This window comes from Aspergillus clavatus, genomic scaffold (genome assembly GCF_000002715.2).
Source record: "Aspergillus clavatus NRRL 1 1099423829804 genomic scaffold, whole genome shotgun sequence".
Taxonomy (NCBI): domain Eukaryota; kingdom Fungi; phylum Ascomycota; class Eurotiomycetes; order Eurotiales; family Aspergillaceae; genus Aspergillus; species Aspergillus clavatus.
In genome coordinates, this window is record NW_001517095.1 from 188,124 (window position 1) to 213,847 (window position 25,724).

Genomic DNA, 25,724 nt, shown 5'->3' on the forward strand with positions numbered 1-25,724 from the left:
TGTCTTGACAGATTCAAGAGGGGAAATGGGGGAAAGGAATTGAAAAAAACATCAAACAAAGAATGGAAGGAAACAGTCCTTGGATGCTGCTTCCAAGGGCAGTCTATGTTGTGCTGTACAAGTCAGAGCGTGTCTCGACTAGCGAAGACAAGACTCTGGAGGTAAGGTATCTCTAGGACACATCCTAATGGATGATAGTATCCAATGACACCATCAGAGTTGTCAGACATGGCCAAGTCACACACACACCAAGCCTCATCGAAGATGACCAGAGAACTATTAGAAGTCACGGAGTCCGAGTTGGGGTGGTGACCAGTCCAGCCGTGGTGGCGCATCACTTGTGATACAGAGGGGCCCAGGTTTCAGCTTCTCAATTCCGCGCCGGTCTTTTGATACACCTCGCGCAAGGAAGCCTCTCAACGTGGAGGATGCAGCGCCATAGGTGCTGCGCGAACTCGCCGCTGTCCCCGCGCTGGTGGACGTGGTACTTGAGCTGCGGACACTTCGGACGCTGTTTGGCTTGGCTGCAATGGAAGGAAGAGCGGGCACTGGCACTGCCAAGTGCGCAGAGGATGCATCCGGCCCTGAATAGTCAGGCGTTAGGGTCACGGAGCCGTGGTCTGGAAGGTGGACATCAACCGTTTGTGGTCGATCGGCCAGTCCGGATCCAAAGCTGCTGTCCTCATCGAGGCTCTTGAATATGTCCAGATGGCTAGGCTGATCTTCCGTCTTGTTGGGGCTAGGAACTTTCGAGGGAATCTGCAGTTCCAGCCCAGGACTAGTCTGTGAGGCGGCTCGAGACCGAGAACGAACATCATCGGTGGACCTCTTTCCGTCCAATGTCAGATTGTCCAACATTGTGCCAAGGCTGGCTGCCGTTGCTGGGCGCCCGTCACTGGCCGCATCGTCGCCGTCGAGTCCAGTATATCCATCGTCTACTCCATTGGCCACGTTGTAGTTACGAAATAGGTAACGACGCAGACGCGCAACCTCTGCGTCCCATTTCTGGTTCAATGACCGTAGTATGACCTCAATGTCACGATCCACTGCATGTTGCTGCACAGACCCGTTTGATGCCGTGCCCGTGGCTGTCGAGGCTGCACCACGGGAGGCATTGGTCGTGGATGTATGCTTGGTCAATTTGTTGCCCACGGCTGCATTTTTGACGTGCATGGCAGCATGTATCGAGCGGCGGATGGAACTGGTCGTGGAGCCCTGGGCAGAGTTCGTATCACGTTTCACACTCTCAATCTCGCGGCGTACTTTTTCGAGCGATCGAACCCTGTCGCGATCCATGTAGGACAGGTTGAGAAGGGTCCTGTTCCGCTGAAGCCCGTTGACCAGCACCGTGAACGATTGCAGATTAATATCGTTATTCTCACAGTGAACTTCCCTGAGACAGGTGTTCTCCTCAAGCACCGACGCCAAGGTGCTTGCGCCCTGCAGTCCTAATTTCTGGTGTTCTATCTTGAGCACCTTGAGAGATTTATTCTTCTTCAAACCGGTCAACGCGAGGTTGAGACCAATTCCAAAACGGGCCACATCCAAGTGTGCACTCTCCCCGCTAATGTCCAAATCTTCCAACGTGCTGTTCTCCTCAAACATCAGCTGGAGTAATTTGCACGTTTCCGGTCCGGCGTCATAAGGTAGCGAGGCCTTCGAGATGTCGAGAAATTTCAATGTCTCGTTCATTCTGAGAGCCTCGACTAGCTCCTGAAATTGCTCCTCCTTCTTGAAATCAATCATCCGCATCGAGAGATGCGATGGGGTTTTATTGAGAGCAATCGCCTCGAAGAGATACGACGACCCCAGGTCGAGCCGATTCTCGCTGACATACAGATGCAGATCCCGGGACGCACCCACAATAGCCATCGAGTGCAAGAAAATAGCAACATCCTGCCCTGACAATCCACACTGGTCAAGCCGAAGCACACGGAGGCTTCGAGACATATCACTTGCTAGGTAGGTCGCGATGGCATCGACAGTGTCTCGATTGACCGAGGTCCGACTCAAGGAAAGTTCCTCCAGTTGCCACTTGACCAGGGTCTCTGCGCTGATCAGTGGTTGCGGACCCGAAGTTCGAGAGACTCGCGAGAGGTCCAGCTTCTTCAACTTGCCAAAATATCCAAGATACTGCTGGAGAAGATCGGGACTCAAGCGGCCCTGCACACCCGAGATATTCAACGTCTCTAGCGTTGGGGCTTGAGCGATGATTGTCGAAAGAAGGAGATCAATGTCGTGAACAGACAGGCCACAGTGTCCAAGCTCCAACGCACGCATGTTGCTCCCCTTTTGTGAGGCGGCATCAACCAGATAGTCGAGATCTGAATCGCCGAGTTTGATCCCGTTCAGCGCAACACAGTCAACGCTCGTGAGCTCCCGACGGCAGATGGGGAACAGCGCCTCCGGAATGCCACAGCCGGGGTCGCGACTCTCGCTATCGGCCTTGGGAGTGCGACTTAACGTGTGTGAGAAATCCAGCCGTTTGAGACAAGTGCTTTTGAGCGCTAGGGCACGAATTTCCTGCGACAGCACTGACAAGCTCTCTTGTCCGGGGATGTGAACGGTGACGCCTAAACGCGTGGAGGACGCGTCTTTATCTTGCCCATGAAAATCACGGACGCCCGAAAGCGCATCGAGACTGACTCCGTTGAACGAGATGGAGCGGAAGAACTCATTGTACCGGAGAGCGCGAAAGACCGCAATCAGCTCCAGCGCGCTGTACTTCTGACGATGAGGTGAAGCGGGAGGCAGAAGCCGAAAACACGGTGCATCATCACATTGCATGTCGATCGTGTAACGGATGTTGGAGGTATCGATATCATAACTAGCGGAATAGGCGACCAGCGTCCGATCAAAGCAACCGTAGTCTTCACTCAAACCGACTGGCGGGAAATTGCTCTCGTGATCCAGACCCCGAGGAACAATGAAGTCAAATGGCTGCCGGAGCCACAATGGCCGCAGAAATTCCGTCTGTTGCCTTAACCAGAAAGCAACCTCGAGGGAATGTACCGACGCGAGAAAGACCGAGAATGGCTTGCGGAGTGGGACTCGGAATGTCAAATGCAGGCTGTCATCCCCCCACTCCATGGACAGACTCGTGAGATTCATCAGGCCAAACGAGGTTGCGGTCTCCAAATCGGACAGCGACACCACGGAGGAGCGTGCGGACACTTTGTGCAGGGGGATTAGGTGCAGCTTGTGCGAGCCCAGGGCGAGGTAACATCCCGTGGGGGACAATTTGGTGAGGTCATCCGACGAGGCCCGCGTGGAGGATTTGCTACTGGAGGCCATTTGAATGACACGGAACATGCGGAACGTTTCTGGGTCGTAATCTCTCTCATATTCCAGCATTCGAGCCACACACTCCATCGCCTTGGGATCGACGGGCAGCGGATCCGAAGTGCGAATGAGTTCGGCGGCTGAACGGATGCCGACCATCCACAGGTTTAGTTCCTGAAGATCTGGTGTTTGCATCTGGATGAATGCTGCCTTGTGCAGACGCTCGTCCAGATAGGCAACCTCAACCATGGACGAGGGTCTGCCGTCATCCAACATGTAGACTGCAATAATGCTGTTCAGAGGGATTCCAGCAGAGGCATCGCTCGGAGCTGCGAGTTGCGGCTCTTGTAGGGAGTTGATAGAGGCAATTGACTGACGATTCAACGCGGGAGACCGTGCATAGGACGCCGGGATGGAGGCGAAAGTCTCCGCGGCCTTGCTCTGACTCTTGAATCGAACCAGATGGGTGTCTGTCAGGACCAGGTACTGACTTTTTTTCCTCCACATGCCCCCTGTCGTCTGGATTGCTCCATGATGGAGAATTACCGAGCCAATTCCTTGTCGAGCGTTGGGAAAGCCATCCTCCTCGTCCACGGGCGAACCCTTGGAGCGCCCGAATGATTTCTCTTCATCATCCAGGGAATGCAGCGATCGCAAGGAGCCAAACACGGACGTGCGCTTCTTCTGGAGGGATCTGCGGCGAGGACGGACTAATTCGGGGGTTGTCACTGAATGAATCGGGGCTGCGTAGCCCGCGGAGCGATCTGCTTCGGGGTTGCTGGGATAGCTCTGGGTCTGACTGCCTGGAGGGCTGGTGTTTCGGACACCAAAGAAACCGGAATTGCGTCGGGGTCTCTTCTTGAGCGTGTTGACATCGTCGGAGGGGGATCGATCGTGGGTGATCCCCGAACCGGAGAGAATCGAGGCCGTCGTCGATGGACTGAACACACTCAGACTTTTTCTCCGCTCTTTCTTCCCCAAGGCATCGGCCATGATGGGGGGAGGGGGGAGGGGAGGAGATGAGAAATGGAGAATACGGGGGAGAGGGTAGGGTGGACTAATGGAGGGAAGGAATCGCAGATCAGGCGAGAGAAACGAATGACACGGAGGCAAGAATAGAATGAGTGAAAATGGTCGCTCGCATCGACGACCTCGACGTCGGATCGACTGTAAGAAGCGCGCAGAGACAAAAACGAGTTAGCTGAGTGTCACCACATGGCAAGGATGGAAATGCATATTGGACGAGGAGCGAGTGAGGACGCGAGCATGATTATCTGGACCAGCAAGCGCTAGCTTGAGCTGTGGAGCAGGAGCAGAAGGGGAAAAAGGGAAAAAGAAAAAAAGAAAGGAAAAGAAAAGGGAGAAAAGCCCCCCCAAGAAACAGAAACACGGGTGAGGGAAAGTAACCAGGAACCAGCTAAGTATGGGAAAGGGGAGCAACTAGGACGAGGCAAAAGAGAAAAAGAGAGAGAGGGAGAGAGAGAAGAGGGAAGAAGGTGGGAACATACAAGCAGTCCGTCAAGGCGCCATAGGAGGAGGAGGAGGAGGAGAGGTAGTGGGGAAGAGGAGCGCAAAGCACCCGGAGAAGCTACAGCGAGGATAGAGACACTTTTTTGAGGTCAAATAATGATAAGTAGGGGGACGTAGTAGTCGCCGGCGATTGTTTAATAACGAAGGATATAACCAAGTAGTAAAAGAAGAAGAAGAAGAAGACGAAGAAGAATCAACAGAGAAGGCTAATTCCAGTCCACAATTGCCCTCTCCAGATGCTTCATGAAGATGATCAATAAGAAGGTCTTGAGGTATGTGGAAGGGTTCACAACAATGATGGATAAGCCAGATAAGCAGAGATAAAAGTGACAAGAGGACAAGAGGACAAGAGACCACCCAGGAGAGAATCAGATCAAACAAAGCTGATGGATGAAGCGCCGGAATGGGAAGCAATTGAAGCCGAAAACAGAGAGAGTCGCTGAGGAGGCGGAGCAGGTAGATAGATCGTGGGAGAACAAGAGGGTATGATAGCTATGTGTGATATGTAGGAAAAGAGATTGATACTCTGTGAATGATGAAGATCTGGTTAGGAGGAATTGATATTCCTTCTCGGAACATAGTAGTAGTTAGTTAATTACCTTTTAGCTGTTGATAAGTTCAATGATGATCGTAGGAAATATGAAGAATTGATGCTCAGTCTACTACGTCTAATAGTAACTAAGATAGATACCTCAGGACTCAGGAGTGCCTGAAATCTGAATAATAATGAATAATAATTTGTTCCTGTTATTTTGATTATGATTATGATTATGATCGTGATTTGTGGATCAGCATTGGATAGATGATGTCAGCATCGAATCATTTGATGTGTATTTCTTTGCATTATTAGCATTATTATCATGATTTGCTCAAATGGATGCAAACAGTCAACAACAACTACTCAAGAAGATGAGAACAGCCAGCTATCAGAGGATGATCATGATCAACTCTGGAGAAGTGTCAGTTTCTCATTTGAAGATAAAGAGCAAAAGAAAAAAAGAAAAAAAAAATCTTCCGCAATAGGCTACTCCCGCTATGGAGCAGGGGTGGTGAAGTGAGACTAGGAGGAGATTCGGAATGACCGATTCAACTACCTAACAGGCTAACTATGAATCTCTAGCTTTATCCAAACTCCAATTTCAAAGCATCATTCATTTACACAAGGATGAAGAAAAAGTATCTGGAATTCTGGATCACGCCAGTTCGAGCAAGAATAAACGAAACATCGACCGTCAAAGATGACCCTGCAGAGGCCCCGCTATGGGGAGCCTTTTCTGCGACGGTTGACTTGGGAGTTTTCTTGGGAGAGAGTCTGAGAGAGTCTGAGAGAGTCAGACTCAGGAGTCAGGACATGAAAAAAGAAAAAAAAAAAAAAACGCCTCCCAAAGTTACTCACGAGTCACGACAAGATCCTCTTGCACTCAATTATATTACGGAGTCGAAAAGGGTCAAATACTCAAACTCCCCTTAGCGCCATCGCTGATCCCTAACCAGATCTCTGGATCGTATGAATTAGTCCATTCAACCGATTCCCATCGAGAATCCTTATTTTAATGGGGGTTTCCACCTTTGAACCTTGGATCCTGAGGTCTTTAACTCCCCCTTCACTTGCAGTTCCCGCAATAGTTAGTTGGATCACTGGCAGCAGCTGTTTCACCATTGACCCACAGGCCCGAGATGATAAGATCAGAGATGCTTTCGAAGGTTCTCATGTCAAACTGACGGAGTACAGAGAGCCTGAGAGCTGAGATGCCCCAAGTGAATAACTAGACTAGTGGATGTAAGGCTGGAACTCCAAAACTCTGTCTTTCGAACTAAAGGATGCAGAGTTGCAGATACTCCCACCGCAATTATTGTCCACCACGACAGCCGGTCCCAAAGATTGATATGGAATTATTAACCGAAAAATCGATCGTGAGAATCATATGATTGATAAGCAAGCGGTGGTTCTGGACTTGATTTCGGCTGCATATGGACATCTTCTTTCCAGTATGCAGTATGCATCTCGTATCTGCACCGATGAATGAATTTTTCCACATGCACAGAGTACCCCAAGTAGAAAGGTGGGCAGAGAGTGCCACTGGGGGGAAACAAAAAAAAAAGGCATACTAGACAAATCGAGTTGTCGGTTCGACAGACAGACTTCTCCTGATGTCATATCAACCGCTTCCTTTACATCACGACGATCACCAAGGCCCGGTTTCTGCTCGCGGATAATACGTCTTGAGCACATCAGAATTCACGGTCTTGGTTACGGACGCGAATGGTCGAATCCTGATCCATGACCGGCCAACGATCTACATGACTAGGTACCCGTCGGTCGACTTGTCCGTCGTCACTGCGAAGATCATCCCCCTTTTAACCCCCGCAGGATCAGAGCGGATGCTGATGATGACGAAGGTAGACGGCGAGGGCATATACATCCGCACCTTCACTCCGGTTGGTATGCTGAATGCTCTCTTATAATCCGTTGAGACCACCGGTCATCATTTTGTTCCAGCCTGGTCCATAACCACATTCTACCCCGACCCGGAGATCTGCGCCATCCGCTGCGCCTGCATCCGTTCGGCGCGTTTGACCTTCCTCATAAACTCGATATAATCGTTCACCCTCCGCTCCGCCCAGATACATCCGCCCAGTGTCATTGCCGCGATCTGTAGAAAGACCTTGAACTGTGGCGTGAGCCCCCGGTAGACTCGGGACGTCGGAGACAGCCACTCGGAGAAACCCTCGAGCGGGCGATACACGAGGCGGGATCGTAGGTATTCTTTGGAGAACAGCGATGGCCTTGCCGAGGAGGCTCCGGGTTGCGATGGCGAATGGGCCGGAGTTGTTGTGGATGACGAGAATTTGAATGGATGAGGCAGGAGAAGAATCATATGTGCCAGGATGGACACGGAGCCGTACTAGCGGGGCGGACGCGGTTTGTCAGTATGCGTGTGCTACAGCGGTCTGCGCGGGAAAAGGGGATTCATGTTGGAACGAGACTGGGTGTTAAGGCTTTAGAAAACGCACCCGAAACGCCCCAGTGAGGAACCCTTGAACAGCCTCGGAGGTGATCTCGTCTGGAGGATCAATGTCCCCTTTCTGACTGGCAGACGGCATGATGTAGAACTGGTGTTAATTGGTGAATCTCTTCGTAGAAAGCAAAAAAAAAAAAAAGAAAAAAAAGAAAGAAAAAAAGAAAAGTAGATGAATAGAATGTCTTCCGTCGGGATCTGACTTGTCGCCTGATAATGGCTTGATAACAGGCGAAATGACGCAGAATCGGAGAATGAGAAGATCCAAACCCCGGTAATTCCAGTACCGATACGAATACGTGGGACAGGAGGAAAAAAAACGACAGACCCCGTCCATTTTGAGCATCACCTTGACGTACAACTTCTTAAACTACAATCCAACCCGTCCAGAAGACCAGGAGGCTTCTCGAATTTCCACTCCTAACCACCCCCCACCCTCCAACACCAATTCACACATCATGCCCCTCCCCGCCCGAACCGCGATCGTCTCCCGCGTCACAAACGAGACCAAGATCCAAGTCTCGCTGTCGCTGGACGGCGGGGTGCTCCCCGCGTACGAGCCATCGGAGCACTTCCCAGCGCCCTCGGACCCCAAGGAGGCAGAGGCAGCCAAGCACGGCATTGTGCCGCCTAAGGATGCCGCGCACGCGACACAGTTCACGCCCACGCAGCAGATCACCGTGAGCACCGGGATCGGGTTCCTGGACCACATGTTGCACGCGCTGGCCAAGCACTCGGGCTGGAGTTTGGCCATCCGAGCCAAGGGGGATCTGTACAGTACGGTTATATGTTCTCTTCTCATTATACACTCCTCCGTCCCGACATCTTATTCATTCGACCGCCCCCCCCATAAACCCCCCTCAACCTAACTAACAAACCAACCAACCAACCAGTTGACGACCACCACACCACCGAAGATACCTTCCTCGCGCTGGGCGCGGCGTTCACCAAAGCGCTGGGCGCGCGGCAGTCGCTGGCGCGGTTCGGCCGCGGCGACGCCCCGCTCGATGAAGCCCTCTCGTGGGCGGTGATTGACCTGTCCAGCCGGCCGTGGGCGGTGATCAACCTGGGTTTCCGCCGGGAGAAGCTGGGAGACCTGAGCACGGAGATGATCACGCACGGGCTGCAGAGCTTTGCGCAGGCGGCCGACGTCACGCTGCATGTGGGCTGCACGTACGGCGACAACGACCACCACCGCGCGGAGAGTGCATTCAAGGCGTTGGCGGTGGCGATCCGCACGGCCTGTGCTAGGAAGGTGGAGGGTGAGGTTGGAGCTGGCGATATTGTCAGCACCAAGGGAGTGTTATAAGGGTGATAAATCTGGCGGTAGATGGTAAGGGAAGGAAAACAAGGCACCATCAACAACGAAGCTGTATGTATATCATGGGAACCGGAACATGGGAAGAGAGGAGTGAGGACGGAAAAAAAAAAAAAAAAAAACAATTCCTTCTGAGATTTGAACTCGAAACAGGGATCCAAGAGACGAAGTTATGATGATACAGATGAAATCCAAACACAATATACTGCATTGCCACAACCCCTCTCCCTCTTATTGACTGACAAGCGCTCCTCCAAACTAAACCAACCCCTCTTAACAGTCTACACCCCCAGCACCTGCACCGCTCGCGCCCAGTACGCCCTGCGCTCCGCATTCGCTTCCGTCCCCACACAACCCGTGATATACCTCTGCCACCCGGCCTCCGACCCGGCCTGCAGCTCCGCGCGCACGTCGCGCGCACACTGCGTGGCGAGAAACCACGCCCCGGAGCCAAAGTCGTACTCCTCGTTCGCGAGCAGCAGGTCGAGGACGCGCGCGGGGTCGCCCGCGGCCTGGGCCAGCGGCTCGGCAAGCTCGGGCAGCGCAGCGGCGTATTTGGCGTTGAAGGCGGGGGATTGCATATTTCGGGCTATCCGCCATCAGCATGAATCAGTCGCTTCCTCCCAACAGAAAGAAGAAGAAGAAGAAGAAGAAGAAGAAGAAGGCAAACATACTCCCCTGCCCAGGTACACCGGGAAAATGATTCCGGTTATACGCAAACTCGCCGCTCTCAAACGCCATCAGCGCAATCACGGCCGCCTGCTCCGCGGCCGACGTCACCTGGTATGTCTCGAAGGAGCGGGCGATGTGTGGCGCGGCCTGCGCGGCTGTCGCGCACTCGCCTGGTGCCGGGGGGTTTGCGCAGGATGTGGACTTGGGCGCGATGGCGGCGATCTGCTCGGGCGTGATGTTGATGTTGATGTTGATCTTCCGGGGGACGAGATCTGGATGTAATCTTGTCGAGGCAGCGGGTGCTGCAGAGCCCAGGGCCGAGAGGGAGAGCACGAGGAAGGCGTTGTAGAGGAGAGGTGACCGCATGATGGTGGGTTTCCGAGGGTCGGTATACTTTCTCCGATTGCACGCTGGTTTATACTTAAACGAAGTAGAACAACCGCACAGACATTCAACTGTACACACATCCCAGCAAAAGGGAAGCGAAGGGGACGGGGGGGTATAAGATTCTTTAGTACCTGCTCACTCCCCCATTCCCACATTTTTGGCAGTGGAGCACAAAAATGAAACGACCGAAGCCCCCATGATCCATGTAACTAGTCGTGGAAAACACCTACTACCTACCTACCTCGATACGCATCCATCTGTCTCAGAATTCCCACCAGCAACAGAAACTGACGAACTGGCACACAGGAACGGCCGATCCGGTTTGACTAGTAGTCCGTACTCCGTAGTCCTACCGGCTTACGCGACTGACAGTTGCAGCAGACAGACTTTCCTCCATGCGACGGTGAGGGTCAAATCAGCGGGCAGAGAGGGTTGATGGCAAACGCTTATTGGAGTCTTTGTCATGGATTTTGAAACGCCGTTCATGTCTGAATTGGCCTCGGTAGGTCGATAGACAATAGACACTACCCCTGGTCGGTGCAGATTCGTGCAGTGGAATGTTGGGAGGATTGCTTGTTTCTCCTCGTTGGGCTTGTTATTGGCTGCTTTGGTAGTCCGGGATCAGCAGTTGAGATGGCCAATGGCAAGACTTCCCCAGAGATGCCCCGAAGGAAGTGTCTGAGGTGGAATGGAATGAATAGCTTCCCTACTTCCTACGCCAGGTCGAAGATGATGATACAACTGTCATGAGCCAAGATCTATTTTCACACTGCATATCGAGCGGACTCCAGGTCTCTCTGTAACTGGGTGACTGCACCCAACACGACCACAAGTCTATGTTGACAGGAAAAAGAAAGCAATAGAAAAGAGTAAGGGGAAAGGGTGAATACAAGGAATATCGGTAAAAAAAAAACAACAGCCACTGGAGAATGGAAGGTGAAGCGAAAAGAGTACTAGTGGTAGTAGATCGGGAAATTGGAAAGCCAGATAATATGCGAGTGCACCATCAAACAGGCCGTCTCGCGTACAGATAGATTCAAGTCATCTTGCCAAAAACATGTACAAGCAACCATTGCCTCCAAAGGGAGCGCTGTGGTCAATCCGGGACTCAAAAAAAAAAAAAAACTCCATGCATGCTCATAACAAAGCAACGATACCCCAGACCGTGGAGTGTCAGAGCAGTCGGTGGATCTGCTGAGGGGGGAAGAGGGGGGGGGGGGGGGGGCAAAAGGAAAGCTAGATGCAAAGGTCGTATCAGAAGTCGTATACTGCCACATGTTGAATGGTCAAGAAGCAATCGAAATTTCAATCGCGTCGGCTGTACAGCTCGTAAGAGGTTTCCGTAGCATGGCCAAACTCCTCGTCCTCCTTGAAACTGACACGACGAAGGAGTGCCGGCACCATACTTCGTGCGCGACGTGTCGGGGAAGTAGACGGGCGCGCCAGCGTGGGCAGTTTCGAGTACCGGTAGCGGTACTTTGCGCCCAGAAGGATCACCCGCCCGTAGAGCCACCAGAGGCAGAATCCAACGACAGCAGCGAGGATGAAGCCCAGAACCGTGAGGAACATCCAATGTTGGCCCATCCAGAAAATCAGCCGGGCGTCCTTGCCGTGCCAGCTGTTGCCGACATGGTGCGTGAAGAAGCTCCACGAGTACTTGTTGTATTCATCCTGCATGAGGATCCGAACCCGGGCAGCCTCGCTCGGCTTATCCTGCATGTATTCTTTCCAGATCACCGACAGGAATAGAGGACCAGTCGAGTACATGACGGTGATATACGGAAGCAGCCAGTTGCGGTCGTAAGATTTCAGCAGTTCAATCACTCGAAGGAAAAACGGGTGCTGGGGAATGGATCCCATGGCGTCGTTCGAGATACCCGTCGGAGCGGTACGACGCACCCACGCCGGGTACGAGAGGAGGGGGTCTAATCGCCGATTGCAGCCCTGTGTGTCAGGCCAGTTAGCATCACATTGTCGAATCGCAGAAAGTGTGCGGTCCAGTCACATACATCGTCCAGGTCGATATAGGTTCCACCATAGTGTGCCAAAACAAAGTAACGGATCGAGTCGGCCCGCTGGATTGGGTACTTGTACCCATCGAAGGTGTCGAGGAACCAAGGATACTCGTCCTTGATAAACTCTCGCGACTTTTCGTTTGTCCATAGCTAAAAGCGAGAAATCCCCAAAGTTAGTTTATCCCGAATAACCAACTGAGCAACGACAGTCACGTACAATATATTCATAGTCGGGATGCAAGTCAATGCAGCTCTTCTGAGCCTCCCTCCATACTTCTGGGATTGTCTCGTTCTTGTAGGTTTGGTGAATGATCTTGGGGATGATCTGAGGCCGTTGCTCAATTAAGCTCGAATTTGGCGAAGGAAGCTCCGCGTGGCGTATGGCGTCGGCCGAGGCATCTTCGACCAGCAGCGATAAGAGGGTGAAGACACTGCGCACGAGAAATGAGACGATGAGGAGGTTGACGATGAGGAAGATCAGGACACCGCGTCGCATAGTGGCGGTTCAATGGCTGGCGAAACAAGTACAGGTAGATCAAAGACCGGACCAAAAGTCCCCAATTGAATCTCAAGCAATTTTATATGAGTCGTAACGTCGTGTCGTATGAGGAGGAAAACGGTCGGGGAGAGAGGAGGTCGCAACGAGTTCCAGGCGCAATGTTTTGTTTTGTTTTTTTTTTTTTTTTTCTAAACCCGACTTCCACTGGCAGGGATGGACTGAGGCGAGCTGTATCTAGTCCGGAGAAATTATAACTGGACGTGCTCAACTCCACGATCGTGCTGTCGGCGCAAGAAACGAACCAGGGATATTCTCAAAGAGAAGCGAAGGAGGACGGAATGGAGGCTTCTGTTTTGCCCTAAGTTTTCTATGGCGCCCCCTTTTTTAATTGGGATCCTCCACCGGACAGGCTCTAGATAGTTAGAGGATGAGGAGCAAGTGCACCACAGTCCACAAGGGAGGACTGGCGCGAGAACGAGGCGTGGAGTGACGAACGACAAGCCACACTACTCGGGGCTAGTCGTATGGAGCAAAGTGGTGATTTGCGAGTGGCAATTGTAGAAGTGATCTGAGCTGCGATTGACAGCCTGATGGGTTTTGACAGACCAAGAGAGCTTCAACGATATGGGAGTGCCCTCGTGTGAAAAGGGAGGCGGGGAGAGGGGGAACTGTTGAGGGATCAACAACAGATAAACGAGGTGTAAGTTGTAACTTTTGGTGAAATGATAAAGCACAAGAGTCGAAGGATATTAATGGGGGTTAAATGAACGTAGATGAGGTTAGGCTGTCCTAGGGGTTGAGATTTAAGAGAGGGAAAAAAAAAAAAAAAAGAAAAAGAAAAAGTATAGGAAAATAATGATGAAATGAAATGGAAATTTACTAGGGAGTAGGGAGAGTCAGGAAAAGAGAAGGAGTGAACGACGCCTTAGCAACAGGCGCGATGGCATCAACTATAGTAATAATAATAATAATAATAATAATAATAATAATAATAATAATAATAATAATAATAATAATAATAGACAGTAAAAAGAAAGAAAGCAAGAAGAGGAACGGAGGAGGCGTGTCAAGTTGTCAACAATGGCCGCCTCCAATGAGCCATGAGCCATGGGCCAAGAGTCATGATTCCAGGGGGGAAACAAGTAGATTACGGAGTATACAATAAATAGACTTTGGACTCTGGAGAGAAGTGGGTAAACCTGTAACTTTGTAAGGTAACTAACGGACTTTAGGTTGGGAACTTGTTGCGCCAGAGCTCAGCCTCCGCCACACTAACTGATACCACATTACGGAGTACAATTTCATATCATACCATTACATGGACCTTGCATTATTCTCCTATGGAGTCATTATTTGTTGTACTTGTACTTGTACACAGTACTCTCTTCTTGTGTATTGTGATCCTGAAATTTATTATAATCAAAAGGGAAAAAAAATTCCCTTTGTCTGCTTGTTTTTAAGGTACCAACTACCAAATAGTGAAATAGTGACCAAGATAGTGGTCTCTCCAAGTCTCTTCTCAAGTCGTAAGTAGTCAAGTACGGAGTACTCCGTCTTATAGATTGATAGTTAATCCACATTGGTCAGAATTTCATGTCTTGTTTGATGTTTCTCTCTTCCTAGAAAGAATAAGCGACATTGGCCTCCAAGAACAAGAGCCAACTGGTGTAGCTAAACCTGAGCACCAAGATTTGATGTTGATATTGTCTGTTTTGCTCGTTCAAAATTCTTGATCAACCTGTCTTTACCTTGGCGAGTTGGGATATACAAAGTTGCTGCGCCCTCAACAACGGGTATCAATTACGTACATGGACGGCGACTCTGCATCCATGAAATCTACCCTACCCCCATATCTTATGCAATGTGGGTTGAGGGAATTAATTTTTCCTGTCTCTTTTCTTTCCACCTTATGCTTCGATCATGAGGATAACAGGACGGACGACCGCCCAGCCGAGATCCTAAGAATCCCACATAAAAGTGGTTGGGGAGAGAGATCTTGGCTTTGGTTGTTTAAAATTACCGTTCCTCGTACTCGTATCACTGCATGGATATGCGGTAGCCTGTAGGTAACCTAGTAGTAGTGTCGAAGTTAATCGGAGGGGGTGGATCAGGTTCCTATTTGCAACAAAAAAAAAAATCGCTCCTGGACGACACCTCCAGAAGAGAATTGTCTGAATGTTGGAGTTCTGAGAGGACAGGCACTATTAAGATGTTAGCATGATAGATCAATTCTTATTGCTTTTTAGGAGCTCCAGGAATAGACTGTAGTAGACTAGTAGTTGTACATAGTACTTTCAGTTTCATCACACACCCCACGGCCCACACAATTCGCCATGCTAGACTCAGTAACTGAGCGCTCCGAAAATACTTGCCAATAGGAATTATTTACTGAGGCTGTCGATCAGAGTGGGAAGTATTTGTTCTTTGTTCCAGTTGGCAGTACCAAGTATCAAGTACCCAACCCTGTAACTATTGTATCCACTATCCACTGCGTAATTACACGCTGTGGCTTGGCCAGTCCCACAATGCTAAGCCCAAAATATCTAGCCGAGGTACGTATGCTCACAACTCACAACTCACAAATCTCAAGTCACAAGTTCACAAGACCAATAATAATTCCAAGAGCACAATAGGTCGCAAGAATTACGGAGTACTTGCTTCAGCCACTGCGCAGCTTTATCATGTATGGTATGCCGCGTCCAGTGGTTGAGTATCCTCGGTTCCAGACTTGGCAGGAAAAAAAAAAAAACCCTCGCATCACCTCCAAGTAAGAGGCAAGGCAGGCAACATTCTAACACATCCACAGAATCGAGTCTCTCTCAGTGTATCACAGTGATGGAAGGGGGGGGGCAAGACAAGGCATCGCCACGTGAGATAACCCTGGGCCCTGGGGTAAAGGGTCATACCGAGCCCTGGGTCGGACAGATATTTCGTACATCGAAACCGTGGGTTTGCCATCTGGAAGTTCTGAATCTTAGTTATTGCCTACGGAGTATTGAGACTTCAGACTTTTCATAGATGGAACAATCTTACGCAAATGCACCATGTGCATGTGCATGTGCATGTACTAGTAGTATGTACAGAGTACAACCGAAATCGACATCAGCCCCAAAAACAGCCAATTAGAATCCCATTCTTCCTCAGCACTTCATGCAGTCAGCAGTGTGACACCAACTCGCGGACTCGTGGCAGTCAAAAAGGCTTGGCCATCTTATCGCTTCTCCCATTGGATCAAGGACTTTGTCTAAAGTGTCCAGAAATGCGGGTCAATATCATATTCATGGGTCATGGAGGACGCGATTGTTGTTGATATTGCGATTTACTGATTGGGCAAGCATGCGGGTTTTTATTTTTCTTTCTTTTTTTTTATTTTTTTTTTCTTCGGCAAAGTGTGGACGTACTACTGTGTACGTAGTGAACTTGCACCAGCCACCGACAACCACCAGCACCATCACAGCCTGTCACGATCCCTGTTAGTCTATACTTCATATCAATAGATAGACATCCGATGACGCGGTCATCAGTCCGAAATCCGCGGCGGTCCTGACGCTTGTGGCTTCAATCCACGTCATGGTTAGCATCGCCCTGGAGCATGGGCCATGGACACGCCTCATTCGAAATGAAGATGCCTATCGGGCTGTCACTTAACTACGGAGTATCTACTATCTAAAAGGCACATGCGTCGTTCATAGGTTGACACCATCATTATCCTACGGAGTACTTAGCCCTTCGCTCCCAGGTTATCGATACAAACCTACCTACGGAGTATACCTACTCCGTTAGTGTATTTCGTATTCCGTAACTGTATATGCAAATGGGGTCAGATCCTTCTAGGTACCCGCGCCACCTTCTTCTCCATGGCTAGTATATCCCGCAAGCTTACGCAGACCTTGATGTTCATGAGACATATTGTCTACGTAGTATATCCTCAAAAGTCGTGGAGTCCGGGCTCATAGCTTCAGTCGCAGACTCGCAGCTCCATAATGGTGGGGTCACAGAACAGCAGTGGCAACTGGCAATGTGTCCAGTACTCCAGCTGAGAATGCGCTGCATCCTCTCAATAATAGTGAGGGAAACATATGAAGGTTGACTAAGCAATGGATAGAGCATGTCGTCCGGCAGACAGGCCACGATCGTTGATAACTATGTATGTACCTGGAAAGGCTTAGAAAGTCCACCCCTACAGAATGTCGGTTCACCATTTAGGATTTTTATTCCTATTCTTACATTTCCAGATCAAATTGATATATCAAAGGATTGAAGATATCCATGTCCCCCATCCGAAGATTTGGTGCATTTGATGGGTTGCACCACTGATTATGCCCAAATGGCAACTACCATCCAAGTTCAGCCATATTGGTTCATTCCTCCGAGGCTCCAAGTCAGGACTCCAGGGTTGGGTCGGCGCAGCGCATCCTGACATACAACTCTGCTAGCCGTTGGCAATTCATGGCTGCATCTGTTCGCTTCGTGGATCTCTTGGCTACTTCGGTGGCCTTGTGATCGACTAATCTGGCATCCCGCAACTTGCAGCGTTTTCATGGGAGATAAAGTGCTGCTTCTTTGCACTTCGTGCGGAAACCAGGAACAAGCGATTAGTCCTGCGTCGATCTGACGGCGCGGGTAGACAAAATCTTCGAATGAGGTAGGCCAGCATATGTCGCGCGAATTTAGAAGGGTCGGCACTTTAAGGGGGGACTCCATTCTGCCGTTAGGTCTTCGATACTCCGTTCACATAGTCGTCAAGGCCGTGAGTAGTAGTTCATCGAACCTCAGGCGCAGCAGCAGCGGCAAAATCACGATTGACATTTGCCGTGTTGGTTCTGTGTGTGTCACCAGCTCTCGGTCTCGGATCAAAGATGCGCCTCCACCACTGTGGCGGGTCCAAGGGACGATGGCCGCCGTGAAGAGACGGATAAACGTCATTGAAGAAATACCAGATGTGGCCCACTACGATACCACAGATCTCGTCCTTGGGCACAATGCCGTGCACAACCAGGCTAAAGGCCATCAGGACCCATGGAAGATATGGCGCGGTGAAAACCAATATGCCCAGGAAGCTGAGTCGAGTGTCCGGGTTGCGGCGACTCCAGATGTAGACCAGGCTGGACGAAAGGGCGGTTCCTAGGAACGGAAGCGAGAGGAACGGCGAGATGATGAGGAGGAAGATCATGGCGTAAAATAACAGCCACGAGAATTGAGCGGGGGATCGACCGGACGATTCTTCGAGCAGGCGCGAGTACCGCTGTAGGAAGAATACATGGAATAGTAGGTCGAGACTTAACGGACCAAAGTAGAGAAACGTCGTCAGAAGGCGCCAATACTATCCAGACCGTCAGCTTTATACCGCTCGAAGAGTCTTTTTGTCATGTATTCGGCTTGCCGACACATACCTGAGACTTGAAGTAGACTGCGCGGAAGCTGTAGAACAGCTGGAAAGGTGTCACGATATGACACTGAACCAGGACCGAAGTGGCCACGGTCGCAACTGTCCACCACCGGGTCACTGGAGGCATCTCATAGAACCATTGTTCGAGGGGGAACTGTCCTCCTTGCCCACCATTACCCCAAATGGCCGCCATGACGTCGAGATTCTAAAGCAGTGAACCGTTGAGAGGAGAGCTGGCTGTTCCGCGTGAATAGAGAGATTGGAGATATTATAACAAGGCGCTAGAGCAACAAACAAGATCGATTAAATCACACCAGCAGAAAGATCACCGAAGATCAAACTCGAGGAATGATCTGAACAACATATATGTCTAATGAAGTAGATATTCCGTAGATGAGGTCCATGGGCACGAGAGCTCCAGGTGGCCTTTTCCGTCATGCAATGCTCCGTAATCATACTACTTTGGGACGTCCGGAGCACGGGGAAGCTTATCAGCTATCATATCATCACGTGCCCGCCAAGCGCGCGGTGCACGCGGGGATTTCCTGGGAGCTTCTCCAGTCTACGCGCTACGCGTCAATAAATTCGAATGGCTGGGGAGCAGCAGAGAGGAGAGCCCGCATAACAAGGAATAGCGACATTATTTTGTTCCCCGCCAACCTCCCTAAGTCTGATTCTGCCTGGAGAGCACTGTCTCCTAAATTAGAGAAACGTTTGCCAAGTGTCCTGTGGGTGGATTTGGTCGACCGTTAGAAATTGGATCAAAACAAACAAACCCAAAACCTTCTTTACACATCTCATCAGACGGAAAAGGGAGAGTCACTGGGACAACAATCATCGCGCAGTCGCGCCAATCCTCCACACCAATTATCGAACCCGTACCCCTCACTGAACTTGCCGAGTCACTTCTGTCGCGTAACACAGCCCACAGCCGACGGCGCACCTTACAACCATGCCACCAAAGACAGGACGGGGCCGGAAGGCAGTCAGCGCTGGAAGACCTCGAAAAGACGAATCTGGCCCCTCAGACGCACCTGCGACTGCATCACCTTCGACCCGAGGCCAGCGCAAGTCAAGCGGAGCGACAAGGGGGGGCAAGCGACCGGCCGGCGCACCGAGAAAATCAGACGTTCAACGTACGTTCCTTGAAATATCCTGACTCGGAGACACTAGGCGATCCTTCGAGCTATGAAACAACCCTGGTACTAATACCCTTCTAGCTGGAGACCCAACCCCTCAAGGTCGCCCACGCCGATACCGACCGGGAACGGTTGCCCTGAAAGAGATCCGCAAATATCAGCGCTCGTACGATCTGCTCATCCAAAAGTTACCCTTTGCGCGACTCGTCCGCGAGGTCGCCTTGGACCTCCTCCCCACCGAGGTCGGCGCCCAATTGCGATGGCAGTCGCATGCAATCCAAGCGCTCCAGGAAGCTGCTGAAGCTTTCCTGGTCCATCTGTTCGAGGACACCAATCTCTGCGCCATCCATGCTAAGCGCGTAACAATCATGCAGAAAGATATTCAGCTTGCTCGAAGAATTCGCGGTGCTTGGGGTGGCCTGGGTTGATATCGAACTGCTGAGTTTCATTGAAGAAATGTGTTCGGAAAGATTCAGAAGAACACCCCAGAAAATTGGAGAAAAACGAACCGAACGAATAAGAGAATGGGGCATCAACACCGAGTACTTACTACTTGCAAAAGGATGAGGTGTTTCGCCGAGTCTACTCTCATTCTCAATTGAGACTTTGTTGCTATACCTGAGCATGGAGCGATTCGACCTGATCCCAGGTGGTGGACAGGTTACAGGCGTATGGAGATTTGCGGAGTCTATGTCAGAAATAGCCTTTCATTTTGTCTTTATCTGAAGTGTTTGATTTTTGATTTCTTTTTTCCCCCACTTCTCGTCATGGCCGCAGTCTTTCGTGCGATGCAACAATGTATAATACACAGGAAACTTGCCTTTGGGGATGTCAATGCTTCATACTCAGGATATCGCTGAGCGCTCCACTCACTCGCCCTTAAGTCGAGCATTGGTGAACGTTGAACGGGTGATCCGCGCCTTGGGCCAGTCGTTTAAAGGGTCGCATGTCCATGCAGATTGGTCTGTCTGATGAATGAGATTCGTTGCATCGCTAGCTATATTGGCTCCGATATGTATCCCAGATGCGCCAGCTATGCCCACCTCCTGTATACAGCAAAGATTATAACAATCGGCCACAAATTGGTATCATAGAATGGACGCCCTGTAAATCCTCCCTGGACAAACCATAACAACAAAAAAAAAGAAAGAAGAAAACAAGCAGTAGAAGGTCGAAGACGGCGAAGCGGGAGGGATTATGTCTGTCGTTTCAGAGCCGATGGTAGTCCTGTCATCACGCGATGACCCTCTTCTCGAACCCCCTTCGCCTCTTCACTCTTCCCTTGTCTCTCCAGCGTCTCCGCGAGCATTTCATCGGTGACACTGACCCATAATCGATCATTGGCCTTTTTGGCCATTGCCCGTCCCGCACGAGCGCTCTTCTCCGCTTGCTCACCCACTACGCCGCGGAAATACTTCCAGCTCATGAAGGTCAAAGTCATGCAGGTGATCTGGCTATTGCTAATCGCTGTGGCTGATTGTAGAGCCTGTTGAAGGAATTGTTTCGTCTGGATAGTCGACTCTGTCTGTACTGTCGCGCACACAAGGTAATAAGCGGCCTGGATGTACCTGTTCGGGCTGCCTTTGCAGAAGGGTTCGACGAGAGACAGCACGCTAGGGAGATGGGAATGGGAGGGGTGGTGGGGATCCCGAAGTATGAGAATCGTATTCAGGGTGGCGAGGATGGCGATATCACGATGAGGATCGTTCCGTGAGGTCTTGCTAGCGTTCGGCGCTAGTAGAAGGCCAGGTGACTGGAAAATGGCAAGAGCAGTCTTCAAATCGCCAGTTGCCTGCGCGATCGTGCCTGTTGCATATTCCATTAAGCATCGAATCGTATCGGGCAGATGTTCCCCAACTTCTTCAGCAATGGAATGCAGCTCCTTTAGTGTTTGGCTCGCCAGCTCCCAGTCTGTGCGACTACAGGCCAAAAAGACCTGCTGGAGAAGTAGGTTGCAGTACAAGATTCGCCGCCATTCGACCCGTCTATTTGCACTGACCATTGACTCGGCAATTTCATGCGGTGCTTTGAAGCTTCCTATACAACGGTATCAGCAAGATTTTGACAGAGAAGAGGATATAAAATTACCCTTGATCATGCGGATGCCTTCCTGGAGAAACTTCTCGGCTTTACGGCCATCATATGAATTCTTAGAACTGAGAGTAATCGAACTGAGGAAATAGCAGAGGGCGTAGAGATCATGCTGCGGAAGCCAGTTGAAGCTCAAGAGGAGCGTTCCATTCTGCACCTGAAGGATGTCCCCTGTATCAATAGAGGAAGGTCCAGCTGATTTACCGCTCAAGGGAATAGAAAACGATCCATCAGCACGCCAATTTGGGTCGCTCAATCTCTCGTCCATTAAATCTTGCATGACTTTCAACTTTTGCGAGGACTGATTGATGTCATATTCCAGTAGACTGCAGCAGATGTCGACCATCTGGACCATAGTTGACAGTTGTGGTATATGACGAAGTTCATCGTTCAGCTGATGGCTTCTAGCCACTGCCACCGAGCGTTGGGCTTGTTCGATTGAATCAGAGCTCGTCCCATGTTGCAAGTGAGCAAGCGCTTGAATCACAGCAGCCATGGCCGCCACGGCTTTATCGCCTTGCCGATTAGCCATGTTCGATATTTTTTGAAGATGTTGTAGCGCAGAGACTGAATCTTGCTGAGCAGGTGACGATAGGGAGAGAGATATTCGGAGGAAGCGAAAGGCATACTCCCATGCCAGGTGGCGATATCTGTAGCCGTCAGAAGCGAACCATAAAGGATATCCAAAATGTTTAGGTACAGCTTACGCCTCAACATCTTGGATCATGCCATCCACAGCTTTCAAAGAAGCTTTCGGATTGCTCTTGTGTAGCATTCTTGCCAGAAGATGTTGCATACTGTATTTTAAATCTAGCATGCGATTCTGCATGAATGTAAGCATCTTGTTTGACTGATTTACAGGGTAGATAAGGAGATATCCGAAGGGGAGGTAAACCCACTCGCTCACACAAGTCAATCTATAGAAAAAGTAAGGTTAATAAGCCGGCCGTATAACCATGCAGGTGCGCGCAATACATACCCCTTTGCTTAACGCTGTCTCGGCCTCGAGATCATTCTCCGTCTCCTCGAATAAAACGCGCGCATAGCGCAGCCGTACAAGAGCTTCCATTCGCGGCTGTAGCCTCCAGTTCTAAAAGTGGATATTTCGTTAGCTAACTGCCTGAAAATTGGAGAGTAATCGTATGCACCTTCAACACTGCTTCTAGACAGCCGAGACCTGTTGCAACCAGCTTATAATACTCCTCTATTTCCATTTCCTGTCCCGATAAAGCGATGAGAGTCCCCTGACTATGGGCCGTATTGAGATATTCGTCTGCTAGGCATAACAGCAGGACTTGGTAGTCAATCGGAGGCTTGGTCTGTTTCTGCGGAGATTGCTGAGTGTGTTGCCGTTGCGTTTGCTTTTTCGGATTCTGGCGCTGAATCTTCTGTTGGACTTCGGAAGAAGGCGCAGGGACAAGAACCTGAGGAACCAGGACTTGAGGAAGAGGTTTCGAGGATGATGCAGAAGGGGTCGGCCTGGGAGATGGTATAGGAGGGACGACTTTAGGAGATGGAACAGGAGGGGTGGGTTTAGGAGACGGTATCGGAGGAGCCAGTTTAGGAGACGGTGCAGCGACGACTGCAGCGGCTGGTTTCAATGTCGCGGTCGACGGCGCAGGAAGGGCAACCTGAGGATACTGGGCAAAAGTATTGCTCCCATGGCTTGGGCTGGGAGCCGTGTATTGTATCGATTGCGAAGATGTCGATGCGGTCGCGGGAGCAGAGGGGCGGTTGCTGTTGCCCGCAACAGGAACCGCAGGTTGGGCGCCATATTGGGTCGAGCCATGGATGATAGGAGGAACAAGCGGTTGTTGGAACACGTCGGACGGATTCACATATTGCTGTTGCGGCTGCTGCTGCTGCTGCTGTTGTTGGTGATGTGATGGTTGTTGATGCTGGTGTTGTTCCTGACTATACGCCTGTCCGTAGGGCGAATATGGCGAGATTATACTCGAAGGGTAGGCGATAGGTTTGCCATAATCGTATGACGAAGCATTTGGATCGACATTGCTATACAGTAACTGCTGTGGCTGAACATGTTGCTGTTGTGGTTGCTGCAGGTACTGTGGAGGATATTGACCGTTATGGGATGGTGGTGGATAGTTCATCGCCCCCGGAAGCAAACTTGTTCATGAGACCCCAACACTTTGCTTCTCCTGGATAGCTAAGACCGGATTTGAGGACGAGGATGATCACAACGTTCTGATGCACATCATCAGATTCGCGCGTTCTTCTGCCTTTCCACTTCGGTTCGGAGAAACTCCAGGGCGGTCAAGCCAGTGGGTTGGTTCTATACAAGTCACCCACACTCGGGTTGTTGATGAACAGACTCTTGGCGGGCATCTTTATTGCTAGTAATAAGTATCGAGATTGTTCTATATTAAAAGCATTCCTTATGATGGTGCACTTCCTGACTGTTTATTCGAACTCTGAATATGGCACGAGTGGCAAAGACAAAGCAAGAGATATATTCGCTAAATAATGGGTACCTATACTCTATGGTAAACAGTGACTACTCACGAGAAAAGTAATGAAAACGAAGAGATAACATAAAAGGGTGACAGGGGGAAAGACAATGAGAGCACACAACGCATATCAAATCGGCGATTAATAACCTTTGATAACCCAAAAAAGCATGCCCAGTGAAACGTCTGACTTCCCAGTTATCCACCGCACTGTATGCATAGGGACTACTATATTCTTCTAAGCGTTAAATCATGTTGATTGAGGTGTATAGCTGGCTGATCGACTGATCCTGAACAGCAGGAGTGAGGATGTCCATTTCCAGAGACGGGGCACCATGGGAAGGAGGGTGTTCTCGTATGGTCCAAGGGCACAATTCAGTGCAGTTGTCAACGTCGATTGGGTTTTCGGCAGGGTGTATTCGCTGGGAATTCCAAATATAATCAGGTGCTGATGACGTCCCCCCCAGGCATCTTTCGGTCCAAAAGAAGTAGGTCGCTTTTTTCGAGGTCCCATCCACATAGGATGGTTGCTTCCGAGGACATCTGAGAACTGAATTGCACGAATTGCATATGGATATTCGCTGGCATGAGGAGCAGGCTTCATCGTAGGTCCGGCAGATGGTGGTTTGACAAACACTGGACAGCCACAAGTCGATCGATCGGTGAGCACATCCAAACCGAGGCGTCATGGCTTCTTCCTTCCCGAGCTTTCCCGACTCCGTTGTCAATCTGTATTCGGTCTTAATCCTCAGTTGATCTTCATCGTCCAATTCAGGGAAGATCTCAATCTGCAACTTTGTAGACCCGTAGTTCTCGATACAGGAATGCCAGCAAAAACGTTGATGGACCCCAGTTCCAAACTGCGATTCTAGCGCTGCAACGGATTTCTGACGCACTTTCAGAAGCTCGATAAGGTCCAGCTTATCTCGGAAGGTCAATTTCTTGCAGGGACACAAGTCGACTATGCCAGCCAGATCGCCCAACATACATGTCCGGTCCTCCGGTTTTCGTCGCAGTTCGCGCGAGGAGAAAGCACTCCTTGGATGAAGTTTGAGACATTTCGAGCAAGCCCACCATCTGCTATTCTCCAGTGTGGTGACCAGTTGCCATCGTGGAGTGACAAAGTTGTGTCCATTCCGGTAATGGTGAAAGAGAGGCGCAAAATCTCGATTGAAACGAAGTGATTTTGAGTCCAGAATTGCATTGCTGATGGCAAATAATCGCTTACATGTCAATGCCATGCATGCTTCAGGTATTACCGATAGATGCGATATGATCTCTAGTAATAATTCCGTGGGTAATTCGAGGAGATAACACCGTGTCGTAGAACAAGTCAAACTTGATTGCTCCTCAGACAGGATTCGTGACCATCGGTTCATCTTTGCAACGGTTTTCAGCTTTCCTCCGGCTCGACGCAGAGGATGTGCCATGACGACCAGCAACTGTTTACGTTGGGAATGGGTCACGCTAGAAATCAGGGACATGACAATCCGCTTCCAAGGCTTCGAGTCCTTTGTTTCAATATCCTTTGTTGCAGATCGGCAGTAAGTCATCGACATAATGAAAGCCAGCAATATATCTGCTGGGTCAAGGGCATCATGCTGTGTAGATAAAAGATCAATGATGCATCGCGTGACAAAGAACTGTGGGAAAGGGAAAGAGCAATAGGAAGGGCCTTTTTACCTTGAAGTAGTTCACAATAATGGCTGAAAAGTCGCACGCAAACGGAGCACGCGCTATGGTCACAGTGTAGCAATGCCATCAGAGTTACATACAAGACCGGGGCGTCCTCCCGATGCAGAGTCGCTGTCAGACCAACCCAAAGCAAAGGTTGCTTCGATTTAGCATTTCTAACATCGAACTCATGCCTAAGTTTAGCTAGCTCCAGATCATCTGCATGGCGATGCAATTTTT

General features: G+C 50.3%; 9 protein-coding genes across 9 annotated transcripts, besides 12 other annotated features; 2 read left to right on the forward strand and 7 right to left on the reverse strand.

The window, feature by feature from the left end:
- Window positions 1-279: 279 nt before the first annotated feature.
- Window positions 280-4,275, reverse strand: ACLA_095830 (uncharacterized protein; the record flags this gene model as incomplete). Its single annotated transcript, XM_001270075.1, has 1 exon — window positions 280-4,275. One exon carries the CDS (start codon window positions 4,273-4,275, stop codon window positions 280-282), a length of 3,996 nt encoding a protein of 1,331 aa, XP_001270076.1.
- Window positions 4,276-4,812: 537 nt separating this feature from the next.
- Window positions 4,813-4,851: a microsatellite.
- Window positions 4,852-4,976: 125 nt separating this feature from the next.
- Window positions 4,977-5,005: a microsatellite.
- A 1,111-nt stretch (window positions 5,006-6,116) lies between these two features.
- Window positions 6,117-6,144: a microsatellite.
- A 1,187-nt stretch (window positions 6,145-7,331) lies between these two features.
- On the reverse strand, window positions 7,332-7,917 carry ACLA_095840 (uncharacterized protein; the record flags this gene model as incomplete). Its single annotated transcript, XM_001270076.1, has 2 exons — window positions 7,332-7,718; window positions 7,828-7,917. 2 exons carry the CDS (start codon window positions 7,915-7,917, stop codon window positions 7,332-7,334), a joined length of 477 nt encoding a protein of 158 aa, XP_001270077.1.
- Window positions 7,918-7,960: 43 nt separating this feature from the next.
- Window positions 7,961-8,000: a microsatellite.
- A 290-nt stretch (window positions 8,001-8,290) lies between these two features.
- Window positions 8,291-9,141, forward strand: his3 (imidazoleglycerol-phosphate dehydratase HIS3; the record flags this gene model as incomplete). The annotated part of the gene is made up of 2 exons (XM_001270077.1): window positions 8,291-8,609; window positions 8,726-9,141. The coding sequence occupies 2 exons, from the start codon at window positions 8,291-8,293 to the stop codon at window positions 9,139-9,141; spliced, it is 735 nt and encodes a 244-aa protein (XP_001270078.1).
- A 290-nt stretch (window positions 9,142-9,431) lies between these two features.
- Window positions 9,432-10,188, reverse strand: ACLA_095860 (uncharacterized protein; the record flags this gene model as incomplete). The annotated part of the gene is made up of 2 exons (XM_001270078.1): window positions 9,432-9,739; window positions 9,825-10,188. 2 exons carry the CDS (start codon window positions 10,186-10,188, stop codon window positions 9,432-9,434), a joined length of 672 nt encoding a protein of 223 aa, XP_001270079.1.
- Window positions 9,782-9,813: a microsatellite.
- Window positions 9,782-9,814: a microsatellite.
- Window positions 10,189-11,407: 1,219 nt separating the features above from the next.
- Window positions 11,408-11,434: a microsatellite.
- Window positions 11,435-11,514: 80 nt separating this feature from the next.
- Window positions 11,515-12,720, reverse strand: ACLA_095870 (glycosyltransferase family 32 protein; the record flags this gene model as incomplete). Its single annotated transcript, XM_001270079.1, has 3 exons — window positions 11,515-12,153; window positions 12,219-12,374; window positions 12,442-12,720. 3 exons carry the CDS (start codon window positions 12,718-12,720, stop codon window positions 11,515-11,517), a joined length of 1,074 nt encoding a protein of 357 aa, XP_001270080.1.
- Window positions 12,721-13,537: 817 nt separating this feature from the next.
- Window positions 13,538-13,565: a microsatellite.
- Window positions 13,566-13,675: 110 nt separating this feature from the next.
- Window positions 13,676-13,744: a microsatellite.
- Window positions 13,680-13,743: a microsatellite.
- A 2,322-nt stretch (window positions 13,745-16,066) lies between the features above and the next one.
- Window positions 16,067-16,105: a microsatellite.
- Window positions 16,106-17,485: 1,380 nt separating this feature from the next.
- Window positions 17,486-18,305, reverse strand: derA (putative ER-associated proteolytic system protein Der1; the record flags this gene model as incomplete). The annotated part of the gene is made up of 2 exons (XM_001270080.1): window positions 17,486-18,046; window positions 18,117-18,305. The coding sequence occupies 2 exons, from the start codon at window positions 18,303-18,305 to the stop codon at window positions 17,486-17,488; spliced, it is 750 nt and encodes a 249-aa protein (XP_001270081.1).
- Window positions 18,306-19,064: 759 nt separating this feature from the next.
- Window positions 19,065-19,679, forward strand: ACLA_095890 (putative histone H3 variant; the record flags this gene model as incomplete). The annotated part of the gene is made up of 2 exons (XM_001270081.1): window positions 19,065-19,248; window positions 19,333-19,679. 2 exons carry the CDS (start codon window positions 19,065-19,067, stop codon window positions 19,677-19,679), a joined length of 531 nt encoding a protein of 176 aa, XP_001270082.1.
- Window positions 19,680-20,446: 767 nt separating this feature from the next.
- On the reverse strand, window positions 20,447-23,453 carry ACLA_095900 (uncharacterized protein; the record flags this gene model as incomplete). Its single annotated transcript, XM_001270082.1, has 5 exons — window positions 20,447-21,288; window positions 21,340-21,992; window positions 22,050-22,165; window positions 22,322-22,432; window positions 22,491-23,453. The coding sequence occupies 5 exons, from the start codon at window positions 23,451-23,453 to the stop codon at window positions 20,447-20,449; spliced, it is 2,685 nt and encodes an 894-aa protein (XP_001270083.1).
- Window positions 23,185-23,219: a microsatellite.
- Window positions 23,454-24,055: 602 nt separating the features above from the next.
- On the reverse strand, window positions 24,056-25,051 carry ACLA_095910 (uncharacterized protein; the record flags this gene model as incomplete). Its single annotated transcript, XM_001270083.1, has 1 exon — window positions 24,056-25,051. One exon carries the CDS (start codon window positions 25,049-25,051, stop codon window positions 24,056-24,058), a length of 996 nt encoding a protein of 331 aa, XP_001270084.1.
- Window positions 25,052-25,724: the final 673 nt, after the last annotated feature.